The sequence below is a fragment of the Plectropomus leopardus genome, chromosome 1 (assembly GCF_026936395.1).
Source record: "Plectropomus leopardus strain MGB_pleo_1.0 chromosome 1, ASM2693639v1, whole genome shotgun sequence".
NCBI lineage: Eukaryota > Metazoa > Chordata > Actinopteri > Perciformes > Serranidae > Plectropomus > Plectropomus leopardus.
Window position 1 is genome coordinate 32,953,128 of NC_142176.1, and position 16,105 is coordinate 32,969,232.

At 41.8% G+C, this 16,105-nt stretch overlaps 1 protein-coding gene across 10 annotated transcripts in view; it reads left to right on the forward strand.

Moving 5' to 3' along the window:
- The window catches only part of chd9 (chromodomain helicase DNA binding protein 9), an 81,124-nt gene that overhangs the window by 23,585 nt on the left and 41,434 nt on the right, over positions 1-16,105 (forward strand). For 9 of the 10 annotated variants that reach the window (XM_042481379.2, XM_042481442.2, XM_042481636.2 and 6 more), the window contains one exon: positions 3,908-4,314. In XM_042481379.2, coding sequence (XP_042337313.1) covers positions 3,908-4,314 — 407 coding nt within the window. Of the gene's footprint in view, positions 1-1,391; positions 1,619-3,907; positions 4,315-16,105 lie in introns of those variants that run through there. The other variant, XM_042481753.2, reaches the window with a different exon arrangement.

Genomic DNA, 16,105 nt, shown 5'->3' on the forward strand with positions numbered 1-16,105 from the left:
GACCCAGTAGTGCTGTGCACTGTACCTGGCTTCAGGCCAGCCGTGTGTCTCTGCACGATTCCCGATAACATGTGCCAGCCGGTGCACATGGCCCCTGCATCATGCTGTCAGGAGTCCACTGAAAGGCCGGCTCGCTCCTCCTAGATCTGTTCTGGCGCACAGGAAGAGCTGCATGTCTTGGACACATCCCAGTTTCCCCTCTTGGAATTTTTTTTTTTTTTTCCAAGAGTCATAGCCGAGTGACCAGGCCTTGACCTCTCAAGTGCATGAACTCAGTACTGGAGACTCTGCAGAGTAGGCTGGGTGTTTCTATGAAAGTCTGCTGTATCCAGTGTTCATTTCTTAATGGTTGCAACTTTTTTTTTTGTGCTGTGTGTATTTTTAGCCTTTAGGTGTTTTATCTGTTTGTTCTTCCAGACTTCCTGTATGATGCTGTTCCATAAATAAATCGGCATGTCATTGGCAGTAACCTACATGGGGACTAAAAAAGCTACGCTGTTGACAATCTGTGGTGTGGGCGAAATCCAGTACTTCGGGGGTTAAGTTGTGAAAGTTAATGTAATAACTGCTAGCACCATCTGCTGGCCTACTTCCTTACAAAGAGAGAGAGAGTGAGTGAGCGAGAGAGAGAGGGAAAAACGAGTCTGGGTTTTAACGACATCTCTAATATTCATGCTGATGCATTTTGCTGCTTTGTGCTTTCATTTTCCGCCGCTCTGCCTGCCAGAGTCTCGAGCTCGCCATACACGCCCCAGCCAGGGAGAGGGGAGGGCAACGAGGGAGAACGAGGAAAAAGACAAGTGGGGCTAAAAAAAAAAAAAAAAAAGGAGGAAAAAACAACCGGCCAAACAAGCAAGCAAGCTAACACAAAAAGGCTTTTTGTTGTGTAATAAAAGGAGTAACCTACCTTATCCTGGCTGGTGAGGAGCACGAGGAGAGGCGCAAAAAGAAAAGCGGAAAGAGCAAGAAATAAGGAGAAATAAGAGGGAGAAGGCTCTGAGAGGCGCACGCGAAAGGCAGGCGGAAAGAGGAATCAATGAGAGGGGAGGAGAGAGGAGCCGGGGGAAGGCAACTCTGACACACACGCACGGTGAGAGAGTGAGGGAGACTTGGGTGAAGCCGGACGACAGCGGAGCAGCACGCAGCAGCAGAATGAGAGCTTCCTGGACTGCCACGCACCTCCTCTACCGCCCACAGCGCTGCTCCCTCATCACCCTGTGAAGAGACAAACGAGGGTGAGGGAGAGAGAGAGAGAGAGAGAGCTCCCATGCGCTCCTCTTGAGCCCTACCCGCTGGGGGAGGAGGAGACGAACGGCTCCGGCGCTCTCGCAACTGCCTGAGGAGAAGCGCTGACCGGGGAGGAGGAGGGGAGGCAAAAACAAGGAGTGAGGGAGGGGAGGGGGGGACGCAAGGCTGAAGGAAGAGTGAGAGAAAACGACTGTTGGAAAAGGAAAGAGTGAGTTTGTTTGGAGGAGAAAGCGTGAGCGAGCAGTGGAGAGGGAGAGGGAGAGAGAAAAACCCGGCGAAAGGGCAAGGCTTTTGTTAGCCGGTTGGAGAGGGGGAGGAAAGAGGAAGAAAAAAAAGCACCATGTCTACAGTGAAGAGGCCAAGAGGAAGGGTAAGTGAGCTGCTCTGAGAGCTGGGAGGGAGGAGGGACGAGGGGGAGGAGGAGGAGGGGCCCGGCAGGAACTGAACAACCTCCTCTGCTACTGGCTCATGCTGCACTGCCGCCATCTTGAACTCATTGCTGCTTTATTTTCCTCCCCTCCATACTCATTTGCTTTGCTGTGCTAGACCTTATCAAGGCACAGTAGATTTACAGTGTTTTCCTTTCCCCACCCCCACTGTCTGCTCTACCATACATCTCTTTCCCACCCTCTCTCCAGGCTGCCCTGCGCTGTAGATTATGCACAGTGTGTGATGTGTGTGTGTGTGAGTGTGTGTGTCCTCCATGAGTTGAACCTGTCAGTCACCAGAGAGCTCACTACATGTGGAAATGAGGCGGTGAGAGCGAGGGAAAGCGTGCCGGCCCAAATGGAGCTTACTCTACCTTTTCACGGGCTGTAATGGTCCCCACCGTTTTCATGGGACTACGTGCTGCTAGAGAGATTGAAATCACTGCAGTGCTGGCAGGCTGTAATTTCGGTTATTTATAGATGTATTACACAGCTGCAGTGCTCCCAGTTTTGGTGCATTTTATATTTTCTCTGCCTCACTCACTCTCTTTCCGTCTCTCTGATAGGAGCCTGTTTTCATTTTTTTTTTCTTCCTCTTGCTGCTTCTTTCATGTGCCCTCATGTTCTTCCGCTCTAAAGCATTACTTTCAACCCCTCCCCCCTCTTTTTTTTTTACCATTAACTTGAATGAGAACATTCCAGCATGATCCAGTAAATTTCTTCCTAATAGCCTCAGCAGCGTTGCACACGTGAAAATCATAATGCAGCTCTTGTGTGTGTGTGTGCTTTTCAGCCTTCCTTCCAAATGAATCGGGAGTTATTCAACTCCCTCCCCCCACTTTGTTGGCGAGGTTCAAGTTAATTCTCTTTATTTAGCTAGCAGTGTGGAAAAAAAAGCAACCGGCCGCGCCTGGGCCATGTAGGCAAATGCAACACATTTTTAGATTAGGTCATCCATTTATGGGTTCCCACTCCGCTGGGCTCAAGGCCCACCACAAGGTGATTGTGTTGGCATAACCACAGTCACACCATCTATTATTCACGTATTATCATGTATCAGCCAGACTGGATAATTTATGTCTGAACGGCTCACTGTAACCTGCTACATGGAGCCAGTGTTTACCCTACCTTTGAAGGGCTTGCTCCATCTGAAAGAATTCCACTCGTATGGGCTCGGAGAGTTTTCATGGCACATGGTTTTAGAGTTTCAGAGTCTCCTCCACCTGATCTAAAATAATTCTCGTGGGGAACAGGGGCCTTTCTCATGCTGGAGGGGTGCTGGTGAAATTGCACAGGAGGCTGATAGCTGAAGTGTCGAGCGAGACGGGTCCAACCCCCAGCATCTAAGATGGGGACAGCAACAAGCAGTGCTGTCTGAGAGGTTCGCACAGCCTCCAGAAGGTTGTGTTTTTCTGAATGAATGATAATTGCCGTGGTCACATCACAGCGTTATTGTAATTTCATAAAGGGGTTGCAGTGGTATGCAGTATTTTTTTCTCAAAGCCCTTGATCATCACACTCACCCTCTGTTTATTGTTCAGTGAAATGGCATCTCAATGTGCTGGCACCATTTTCTCTAAAGGTTTGCTTGTATAAATCATCTATTAGCCATGGCCTTATACGTCACATCAGCCGTAAATAACAACCTTGTTATTTCGGGCTTTAAATTCTAGTATCATTCCCTGCTGTATGTTATAAAACATGTCGACATGTTTACTTTATGCTGATCTTGTTATACAGAGAAGGACAAATCCGGCTAGAAAATAGCTTAGAGCTTAAAGCTCCTTGGGGCAGATTTGTAATGTGGGCTTTATAAATATAATTGCCTTCACTTGGCTTATGTGGTACCTGTATGTATGGAGAAATGCATAATTATTAGGTGTTTGAACACAATGTACCTGTACAAGTAGCCCCTGATTGGCTGCAGAATCTATAATTTGCTTAAATAAACCGAGTTCAGTCTGGCAATTTTGTGTTGTTTGCCCTGTTTTTAGTGAGTGAATCTGCTAAAACTTGTATTTGTACAACATTAACTGTAGTCACTGTACTCTGCTTCAAAGGTCAGGTGTCAACTTGATAGATATTTGTGTCACTTTGTCTTTTTATAGGATGAATAGCAAGATATGACATTGGGTTTGTGTTAAGTACATTAGAAGACATCAGGTCTGTAATGTTTTCGTCAAAGAGAACCATAATTCTAAAAATCTTTTTTTTTCTCTCTCTGTCCACAGCCTCGAAAGAACGCTAATGGTCCCGGCAGCCAGGTACGGGTCCTCAGTCCCCCAATAAAGAGCAGCTCATCATCCTCCTCCTCCTCCTCATCGTCTTCATCCTCATCCAGCTCCTCATCGGAGAAGAGGACGCAACGGAGGACACATCATCAGATGGAGTCAACTTCACAGGACAAGCAGGAGAAGGCCAATAGGATAATATCAGAGGCTATTGCAAAGGCCCGGCAGCGAGGGGAGAAGAACATACCCAGAGTTATGAGCCCTGAGAGCTTCCCCAGCTCTTCCTCGCAGTACAAGCACCGTAAGCGGGAGCACAAAGGAAGCGGCAAGGCACGGCCTAAGGAGAAGGCCTGCAGGAAGGCCTGTATTATACCCTCCTCCAAGCCCAAGCAGAAGGCCAAGATCGGGTATGTAGTCCCAGCCGTTAATAACGTAATAAATGCACCGTCATTTGTTAATATAATCCCGTAAGTACAGCTTTGATCAGGTCCTACCCTACCCAAAGCAATGCAGAATTTCTTTTAACACGAGCCCAGCCTAAACCGCTGCAGCATTTAATGAGCCCAAATGAACAAGTGGAAATGCCACTGCAGTGGGTAAACACCCTGTCACTGTGCTACCATACTTAAGGAGATTTATGCATTTTCAACCCAGACGTAGAGCTGCGATAAATAATTATTTTCATAATCAATGTATTGATAATAATTTTATTCATTTTTTATTCAATAGTTTGTCAATGACAGATCATAATAGAATGAACAAATGCCCACAGAATTCAGGTGTTCAATTTAAAGTGATATTCATATTCTTGTGAATGGAGGGAAAAGCAGCAAAACACTGAACACTGAACATAATTTCACTAGTACTTTTCAGTTCTGAAAAAGGTGCGTTTTCCCTGCAGACTTTCTATAAGGACATCAGATCCTCTTCACCTTATCCATTTTCTAGTTAATATGCCTTACCTAGGGCACAGTGATAACAGTGATAAATGCTACAAAGTACTGGCAGAGCCAGATATGCAGATGTGTATTAACACCAATGCTCTCACTTGCTCAGTTTTAGAGGAAAAAGACTAACAATAAAACTAAACCTGATCTCTTGAACCGAAGGGGACAGTTGAGATTTTTTTGATGTAAGATGGTGTGACATTGTTGTTTTACATGTTTATTGTAAGATGCCAAATTTGCTGCTGTTCATTCATATCTGACAAGTTGCTTAATCTTTTGGTCATCTCACTTCACATGATCTGTGACTGCCCCTTAAGATAAAATCTGAATTATACTGTTTCCTGCTCTATCTCGAGTCCATGTAGGAGTCTGTTGTATTTGAGCTGAGAACCTAAGCTCTATTACTTGGGAATTATAATAATATTGTTAGGATTATGCTCATATTAAGCAATGCATGTTGCCTGTTTAACTGATTTTAGCTTGCTTGTGTACTGCTGGATTTTGCTGGTACATTGTTTTACTAGCGTACATTTTCTGCCTGTGATTGCCAAGATGGAAGCTCAAAGTTCAACAGAATTTACAGCACGCCATAACAATAAACCAGGCTCAGTCATCAGCATAGACATGGGAGGAGCAAACAAAGGCTGCATTTACATGTGAGACAGTGCTGCCGAGTATATTCATGCAAGTAGTGCTGATGTATAGATACCGTGTACGCTTCCCCATCCCCCTGTTTAACTGCTATAAGCAGTGTGGAGCTATAAGCCACACCCAACACAAGCTATTGAAATATCAGTTGGTGCAGATGTGAGGGCCGAGGCAGGGGGTTGAAGGGAAAAGAGGGAATGTTTAGATTCAGTAATGTCAGATTGTGTGCTGCTGTTGTTTAGTTTTAACCATGATTGAGAAGGCGTGTGGGGTTTTTTTTTTTTTGTTTTTTTTTTTTTAAGACTTAGCGTGAGAGTGACTGACAATGGTCAACAATAATATCTGGCTGGCAGCTGTGTTGATTAATAATTAGATGAGCTAGGCGGAGGGAGAAAAGCTGTTGCAGATAATGGATTTTACTTGGTGTGTGTGTGTGTGTGTGTGTGTGTGTTTTTGATAATGAGAAAGTTGTGGCAGTGCTGATGTTTGGGAACATAGTGAGATGATGGAGGAATCAGTCATAGTGATACAGTCCCACTAGCCTCGGAGCTTTAGTTGGATGTACATTCCTGGTGATGCTGACAGTAACTTGTGCCTTTTTCTATTTACCTTTATTGCTGTTTATCAGCCAAGATTGTTTTAGTGTGAGTTGCCAAGTGTTGGAGATGTTAGCTGTGGAGATGTCTGCCTTCTCTTGAATATAATAGAAATAGATGGCACTTGGCTTGTGTTGCTCAAAATGCCAAAAAATGTTTTTGGAAAAACTGAACAACAGTGTCTCTTTCCATAAATCATAACCCAGTTACTCAAGTTAATCCACAGATCTTGTGAGCAGTTTCACGTTGCAACTATTTTCTTTTGAACTACACAGCCAACCGAATCACCATGCAGAAGGAAGAGTGCATCTACTAGTGATTGTAATAGCTCAAGACATAAACCTTCATGGTATCCTACTTGGCTGAGCTGTAACGTTAGCGAGCTCAGTGGTGTTAGGTTAAGAGGCAGTAGATGCACCCTTCCTTCTGCCGAGTGATATGGTTGGTGGTGTCGTTCTGTAGAAAAAAATTAGTTCCTACATGAAACTGTGCTCACAACGAGGTTTGTGTATTATCTTGAATAACGACATCATAATTTCTGAAAAGAGACATGTCTGTTGAGTTCTCAGCTATTTGTTGTTTGGTTTTTTTGCCGCTTTCAGCACCACAAGCCGAGTGCTATCTAGTCCTGTTCCAAGGAGAAGGCAGAAATCTCTACAGCCGATATTTCCAATGCTCGGCATCTCACACCAAAACTATCTAGAATAACAAATAACACTACAAGGACTGTCCCTTTAAAGATTGTTAATCTGGTGGCATCATTGAACATGCTCTGTTTTGATCATTGAATCAAAGCTCAGTTTGATCATATAATTTAATTTGAGACAAAACACTTTTGAGATCAAAAAGGGTAAATCTACCTTGGTTAGTAAGTGCAAACCCAGATCCTTTCCCAGTCTAAACCATCCTGCAGTCGAGGAGACACAGCTGATGAAACCATCACCATTTAATCAAATGCAATCCAAGACTTGTTAGTCTTAAAGGGCAACTGACAAGTGGTCTGCATTCTGTTATCCAAATGTGTTACTGATAAAGATCCTTGTTGTCACAAGGTAATGAGCTGTGTAACCCATTTTTATTCACTGTAACCATACTTGGCCTACATGCAGGGGAAAAAAAGCAACGGATTAGGGTGCATGTTACATAGCCTGCTTATGGAGCCTAATATTGTCTCAATCAGCCTTTTATAGCATTTATTTCATCACGCATTCCAGCCATTTTGAAATGTCAAATTTATTCACTCTGGTCAGATGACAAACTTGCACAGTGTTACAGAAACTTTGATACACACAATGACTTTTTATACTTGTCTGATAGCTTTGTTACTGTATTTGTTTAGTTTCTAAAGAAATTTTAGTTACGTTTCTCAACATAGACAAATTCTTTCTGTCTGTGGGGTTGGTATTAATGCTACTATGCTGCATTTTATTAACTGCTTTCAAGAATAGTCAAATTTGGACGCATTGAGCTTTTAGTAAATTGTGTTATTTATGGTGTGCTTTCAGTGCATTGATGTTTTACATGTCCACAGTTACACTCCCCCTAGAAATCATGTGAATTTAGATTAAGTCTTGCATGTAGTGAAATTTGTCAGGACCACTTTACAGAGCTTTAAAAGATCAATTACCTTGAATTTTGCCATAGCTACTAATATTTCAAGATCATAAGTAGTCTGCATCAGTCTTCTGAAAAATGAGCTGAGGCTCAGACAAGATAATGTTAATGGTGACCTGACAGAAATGTGACAGTTGTCTTGGATATGCTGGATTTTGACAAAAAGAATTGGGACAAATCTGAATATCACCATGTTGTTTGTCTTGCTTAATGAAATCTGATACTGTGATGCTGTGACTTAATCTTAAATGGTTAAACGGTGTGTGATGCAGAATCTTTTCACAGTCCTTTAGAATTTGGCCCTCGTGATCATTTACAGTGTAGCACTTACTCTGTGTCCCTCTCCCTTTGTTTTAATTGAGAAAAGACGTAAGATGTACAAGGCCTCTGTGCAAATGTTGCAGTAACGTATAACTCTGTCTGTATATGAGAAGAGGCTTGTGGGAGTGTGTGAACATTTCATCTGAGGTGTGAAGATTCATAGCTAGGAAAATGCTCATGCTAGTAGAGCTTTTACCTTTGACTAATAATTAGAAACTGCACAATAAAGACAAAACAAGACGTTTTGAGTCTTGGAGATTCAGAAGCTCGAGGCCTTAATATTGACTATTTGACTCTTGAAATATACTTAACAGGAGTGGAATGTCCCTTTCATTAGAAATAAAAAAAATAAAAATAATAAATCTTCCTGTATTTTGTTGCTTGAAAGGACAGCAACAAATCCAGTCAGTCCAGTTTTACTGAAGCAAGCCAAGTCTAGACCTTGAATCATGAGAAGCCGGAGCATGATCATTCACAGCTCATGGCACTGCAATGTAAACATGAGAACTAAAACATAAATACTACCGTATTGGTCTAAACACCAGATGACCTGATTACACTCCCTCTTTTTCAGCACTTCCTTTTGGACTTCTTCATGCAGCTATGGAAGAAAAAAAAACTTTGATAAAACAAATAAAGAGTTGCCATTTATAACATCATTAGAATATATCATTTTTTAAAATAAAAACACAGTAAATGCGTAAAAAAGTAGATGACTTATAACTCCTGTCAACTCATGAAATTGGGCCCACTAGACACCTTTGGGACATGCACACCATACATTGTTACTCTAGTAGTGACCGCATGTGGACACAAGACAGACAGGAGGAAGCTTGCTAACCTAGTGGAACAAACAAGCTGTAATATAAGACCGACTTAGTAGTAATAGGTGTCACAGGCAGCGGTGTTACGGTGGCTGACTAAAGTCTAAAGGGAACATGCTTTTTTGAATTTGTAAAGATGATGAGAAGATTGTGTTTTTGAGCATAATGGCCCAAAAGGATTTTAGTGTATTTGCATTGAGGCTGAGTGAGTGTTCTGTCACATTTTATGTTTTAACTCTACTTTGAACTTCACATTCACGATTTTCTATACTTGTCAAGGCCTTTTCAAAAACTAGTTCTGATGTCTGGGGGTTGGGACAAAGCTGGCAAAGTCAGTGGTGGAGTTATGGCAGCGTGCAGACTTGTTGACTTGTACCTGACCGTATTTAGCTTGAACCAGGAAATCCAGTGAGAACTGGCGTGTTTGCATGTCTGCATAGATGTTGTCAGGATGTTTGTCAATACAGCTGCAGTTAGGAATAGTTGTTCTATTGCTAATGTGGAGTGATGGAGACAGGAGAGATTCTCACCGAAGGAGAGTCCTGATCATATGCATGCACCACCCAGGATCTCCCCATAAAATATTAATGCATCTCGGCTGCAGAGGTACTAACCTTCCGCTAAAGTCATTATTTCAGCCTCTGCTTTGTTGAGGGTGTATGCAGGCATGTGTTCAGAGGGATTCAGGTTATGTGTGTAGTTGGTGTTCAGTGTTTGGTCACTCCTGCATTGTATTGTACTCTTCTTTAAGCAGGGAATGGGGCTTGAGATAAGGCTATTAGCCTAATTGTTTGTGTACTTAAGGGTGTGTTTCTCTGAGACCACCATGTCTTGATTTCCACTAGAAACATCAATTCTATTTAGATGCTAGTAAGTGCCTTCTGGATTACTTTGCTAGTTTACTCCACCAGCCACTTGGAAAGCAAGTTAGGGGTCATATCATCATATGGAAAATCTATCTGGGAAGTGATGAGAAACATAAATGAAAGCAGCTGATTAAAATGTGGATGCACCAGCCGCTGTGGCAGGTGGACTAGCAACATGACACATATCCACGAAAAGATGTTATGTATTTATCAGTGATCTTTTTCTTGGCTATTAAAGAGCTTTAAATATCAAGTAGGGCTCCTGATCTGGGGGTGTTTGAGGAAAACACAGCCACATGAAAAAATTTCCATTACTTAAGTCCCAACTGATGTCTTAATAAATGTGGTACATTAAAATGGGCCACTGTGGAATTGCAGAAATGGCTTTAAATATGATTTTTTCGTTGAAAACATTCTTCATCATTAAGTTGACTTTAATCTGTGCCGAACCTTTATCAAAGCTTAAACATAAGCTGTAAGATCCTAAAGCCTTCAGACAAATCAAAACATATCAATATGGAAGCTCCTGTGCATTGCTGCCTGTAGGGGAAACAACCCTGGGGAATCGCTCAGCTTCACCTGTTAAAAAAATGACGTGGCTATCTCTTTTGCAACTTGTTATTCACTCATTTGCAACGTTTGTCCCTCTATGCTTAAAAAAGTCAATTAGCTGTATGAAATTGATGCTTAACCATAGGCCGTAGGAAGAAAGGTGCTACTAATAACATCAAAGGTTTTGTTTGCAACTTTTAGAGCATTATATATATATATATATATATAGCAGCAAACCACTTTTTTCTACAAATAGATGTACTGGATCAATGGTGTTCTGAGCTGAGAGTGAAGTCACACCACCTTTGTGTGTATTGTATGGTGTTTGTATCTTAAGGTTGTTTTGGTACGCCTGTCCAGACCTGAGAGCATGCAAGTGCATGCTCTTGTTCCACTGACTACCTCATTCCTGCTGCTTAGCACTGTGGTCATACAGTAGTTATTAATTATATCGGGATATTGTTGTTGCAGAAGCATAGTGCCCATCCTCCAGGTCCCCACTGTTTAACACGGTTAGCTCTGTCAGAATTGTTGCTGCTGTTAATCGCCGTTTAAGGAGTTACACCCTTAGCTGCTAGTCGCTGGCTCAGCCACCTCCGTGTTTAGAACCGTGTCCAGACAGGTCATGCGCTCTTAATTTTGCATCAAGCCCTTTTAATGGTGTCTCCGTTCTATTCCGTTTTAAAAATTAAGAGTTTAGTTTATTTTATTTGGCCGTCCCATTTTAAATTTAATGGCCTCTTTTCATTGAAAGGGAGACTAAAACACATTATGTTAAGCATGTGTTTTTGGTAGTAAATGAATATTACAAAGGTCATCTCAGTCATTTGGGAGGATGACCACAGGGCCTACATGCCTACTTTTACATGGGGAAATCTAATGCATATACTCTGAGGAGAAATCAGTTTTGAGCAGAGATGTTTCTGTTAATTGTTGTATTTCAGAATTTCAATGTTTATCTTTTAACAAGTGGAGAAAAGACACAGGTAGATTCTTAGGTTTGATCTGAAACCTGCTCTATATACACATATGGTGTCCTAAAATATTTATCAACAAAATCTACTATTAGGTAAGGCAGGGGTTATTTAAAAGGCCAGGCTTGACTGATCGCAGCGCTCTGTTCGTTGGAATTTGCTTTTCTAGGCAGCCTACCTGCTGAAAAAATAAGCTCATATAATCATCAGATGAAAGCACTGTGCCGCTCATTCCCTTTTTTGTTCCTCCCTCCCCCCTCCCCCTTTACATTTTTTTTCCCCCTAATATAATTTTGGTTCTTGCAGCATGCTTTACCGCCGTGCATCCAGTGTTTCCTGTGAGCAGGCGTGTTCTAAATATGCTGATACTACAAAGGAGCAGGCTAGCAGGAAAATATCAAACAAAATGGTGCTCGTGAGATCAATTACATGATAGAAAATGGAGGTTTAAGTCTAGCGTATATGCAGCAGTGTATAGCTGTTCATATTTCAGGGCTTGCCTGCTAGCCATCTAATCTCTTTTCCCTCACTTTTTCATTAGGATGAGCTAAAGCTGTTTTTTTAATTGAGTGTTTTCCTCGTTAATCCCTTGCAGGGTGCGTATGTGTGCATGCTCACATGTGTGCTTGTGTGTGATATAAACATGTTTGTGGGCCTGTTTTGCCTGTCTTCGAGTTGAAAGTCATGCAGATGTACATGTTCTTGTGAGTGTGTGTGTGTGTGAGTATTACCCATTTTTTAAAATGTTTGCTGAATACAGCAGAAATCCCCTGTGTGGCCATGTGCACTGTGCTGATACAGTATTTGTCTTTGAGAGGGGGCTTGATGGTGCTGTTACTAGTGTTTCCAGTTGTGTGCTGTGTGGCACTGAGATTATAGCCTTTCATTCATAAGAAGGGGGATTTCCTGAGAAGGACCAGCACTACTGTCTCAGTAAGCCCCTCAGGATGAGAAACCGACACACACACACACACACACACACACACGCCACCCTTTTTTTTTGTTTTGTTTTGAAGGATACTCTGTCACACACAGTCACAGGTAGACACACTTGAAGGCAGTGAAGGTCTCTCTGAGATGCTGAAGCACCACATTGCAGTCTTGGCCTGCAAAGCATTATCATATCTTGATTCTATTAAAATCAAACCCTCACACATTCACTCCCAGTGGCGGCATGCCAAGTAGGGCAGGACAACACTGGGGGGACAAGGGATGGAGGTTATTTGGCACAATGGAAGGATGGGAGCCAAGCAAGCCTCCAACAGCAACTAGCCTATCACTCTCAGGAAAAAGATTGCGGTAGCCTAGCATTGGGGATCACTCCGTAATGTCAGATCAGGGGCAGCTGTAGTCTAATTAGAGATATAAGATTATGTCTGGAGGATGGCCTCTTTAAAGCCCAGCGGGGTTGCAAATAAATCACTTTCCTCTCTGTCAGTAACAAACATTAAGGGCAGCCAGCACCATCCAGGTGGAAAAGCATCTAAAATTACAAACATGAAACAAGGTGGTCGCCTGATATTAGGACAGAACTGTAAACTCGTTACACTGCTGTTTCCATCAGTGAACTTCAACTTGGTAGATTGGGGGGATTTAAAGGTCTGGACCCAGGCAACCAAGCTAGTGAAGAAGAGTGTGCAGTTGTGAAATTGGAGGAAATAGGCTTTTCATTGGCTAGAGAAATCAGGAGGAGTGAGAAAATATTTATTGTAGTATCTATTACAACAGAGGTATTATTAATACAATAAAATACTAATTTGCATCTGCATTGGGACAGTTTCACTGAGGAATAAATTAAAATCATTTTACATAAAATGAACATACAAATGGGTTTCAAAATGAAATGTTTTTCATTTCTGGTTTCAAAAAGATTAAACAAATTAAGCACAGCTTCCCACTCATACCTAAGTGCTGTCAGCACTCCAATCTCATTGTGTCATTTACTGTTTTAATTATAGAAGGGCAATCATTTCATTGCTTCCTCAAATCAGAAAAACAAAGCAATTATCACACAAGACTGTCATGGATGGATATAAGGACTGATTATACAAATACTGAGAGACAATAATCCAGCTAACTGTATATTTCATACCTTTGCATTTTTTTAAATTAACCTCCCTATGCCATATTTTATTCTAACACTGTTCCTACATTGCTTTCTTTTACACTTGCATGGTTACAATTCTAATCTTTTTGTATTCTTTTTATTCAACAAAAAAGTGCATGGCCGTTGTTGCAAAACTCTCTGCCAAATGCTTTGGCATAAATGTGCCTCGATGTACCAGTTTTAAAGGCATAAATATCCAGCTTGTTGAGAAGACTAGTCAGAGACAAATATAGCCCAAACTGTTGTGCAGGGCAGATCATACTGGGTACTGTGTGAAGGGAAAATTTGGGTTACACTTAACTTGCCATATGTATATTTTTTTGTAAAAGTATATTGTAAAACATTTGAGGCTCTAAATGTGCTGCAGTTGGTCCAGGATCAGGGGCTACACTGTTCTTAAATTCATCACTACAGTTTTGGTTTTGACTCTGACAGTTAGACAGCATGAGCGTCCCATGTTTCTAAATGTTCATTTGGTTGACCAGAAGCTCTGTCGTATCAACACAATTTAGGACAAGTTTTGTACTACTTTTCCAGAGGGTAGTATTATTAGAGGAGACACATTCAGTGAGTTAACTGTGCTCAAAATAAAAGTGACTTAAAGCTTGTTCAATTTCATTTTCAGTTTGTCATGTAGGCAGCATTTTTCTGCGATAGGGAACATTTTGTGAAGCAAACCGGTGTAGTTATTTTGTCAGTTTCTCAGTTTTCTTTCTTGAGCTTGTCGGGGTGCTAGCCCTCTGGCCTTCAAACACTTCTATAACAACACTAAGCCATCCTTCTGTTATAATTCAAGGTCAGCCACTAATGGTTTCTGTGTCATTTGAACTGCCTTTGCAAAAGCTCTATAGCCAGTTCTTCACATCGGGGAGACTTGACTGACCCTGAAGAGTAGAATCGACTGCTTTCAGGGCTCTTTTTCTCAGTAAGAGGTTAATGTGAAAGTCCTCTCTGTCATTTGAGTTAATATATTTCAGCTTGTGGGAAGGCTATCCAGTCTACGGAAGAGTGTGTGTTAGTGCTGGTGTCAGTAAACCCCTGGGTGGTCCTGTGTATCAGCAGCCACAGCAGGATGGAACAGGCTGTAACCATCACTGAGATGTGGCTTACGCTTTGTGTGTTAGTTTGTGTGTAGAATATATACTTTCCATCATATTAAGATCTAACGATGCCACGCTGCCCTTGTAAACGCCACGATTACATGCAGTGTTACATGCAGTGTATGGCAGCACCAAGAAGCCACCTCACCATCAATGCGCTCTGTCTGTATTGGCACAATTGATGATTTCACAGCCCTCAAGTGTCTCGTTTCACAGTTCAGGTTTTCCCATATTGGGATCAGAGAGATGCTTTAGCCCTGTTATATGCTGTTAGCTGCTGAGCTGCTGCCTGGTGATGTGACACTGGTATTCTGCTAGGCCCATATCCCAGCCAGCTTTTATTTGGTAGAGGGAGAACATTGTGTTTTGTCCTTTTCAGCTGCTTGTATTTTTTTAATTCTTCTGGGTGTCACAGCTGGTTATTTTTTTTCCATTGTGTCACTCTGACTTGGCACATTTCTCAAGCATTCATAGTGTCAGTGGACATGTGCCGGTGTTGTTTTTCACAGGAAGTGATGTCACCATGAATATCACCGCCCACATTACTAAATACACTCCCAAGGGCACGTCGCCTGGCAACCATCAAGTGTCATTGTCAAGAGGATTTGTGAAATGTAATATCATTCAGAGGGGGCAGGGACATCAGATAGAAGGGACACAATGCCGCTGAAAGAATCTGCTGTTTTCTACTTTACACATTCAGATATTATAATTGCTGTGTGTTTGGGCAGGTCCTGAAATGTCTTGGATACACATTACCACTTGATCTCTATCACCTTGCTTTGCATTCCAGTGAGGCTTTTCTGTTGATGGAAGCTACATTATTGACCAGGTATTTCTGCTTAGATGGTAACTGGTCAAGTCATACAAGCTTTACATGTCTGAAGAATGTCCAATGCTTTTAAGGGAATTAAATAAAAAAATGTATATTTGTGTTTAAACTGCAGAAGCTATAAAATGCACAGGTCTTTCCAACTTTTGTATCTAGTCGGTCTCTGTCCGTTTCACAGTATTTACTTGCATCATTTAGCACATGGGTTAGGGTTAGAGCTATGTGCAAGCTTAAATGGATATCAAAGCCATTCACACACACTAATACATTGTCAGTCTCCTTCTCTGAATTGAATGGAAAGTCAATCAACATCACAAACTGAGCTGAAAAGAGATCTTAAAGTAGCATAAAAAGGATTTAAAAAAATATTTTCTGGTTTGTTAACAACGTTGTGCTGTGTTACACAAAACACAGTGTCTGTTGTGGTGTTGTGGTTATTACTTTGTTGTATCTCTACACTGCATGAAGATTCATAAGAAAGAGATGGGGAAAATGAAAGACTGTCTCAGTCAAGCAGCTCTTTATCACCATCTGTAGACATCTGCGTATGTCAGATTATGATGGAAGTGAGCCAGGATGCTACAGCAAGGAGTCCTAACAAACAAAATTAGGAAGCTTATGGACATGCCGTCCTTACATTATTCATGGAATCAGTTTATAAAATATGCAGTGTTTCTTTTAATGATTGACTTGTAGATCAAGCTAATATATTGTCTTAAGAGGTTGACTGTCCCTTACAGGACTTACATGTTGAAGACTGACCTCTTGTCTTGTTGGACCACTCTTGTTGTCTATAGAGTTGACTTGCTGTCTAACA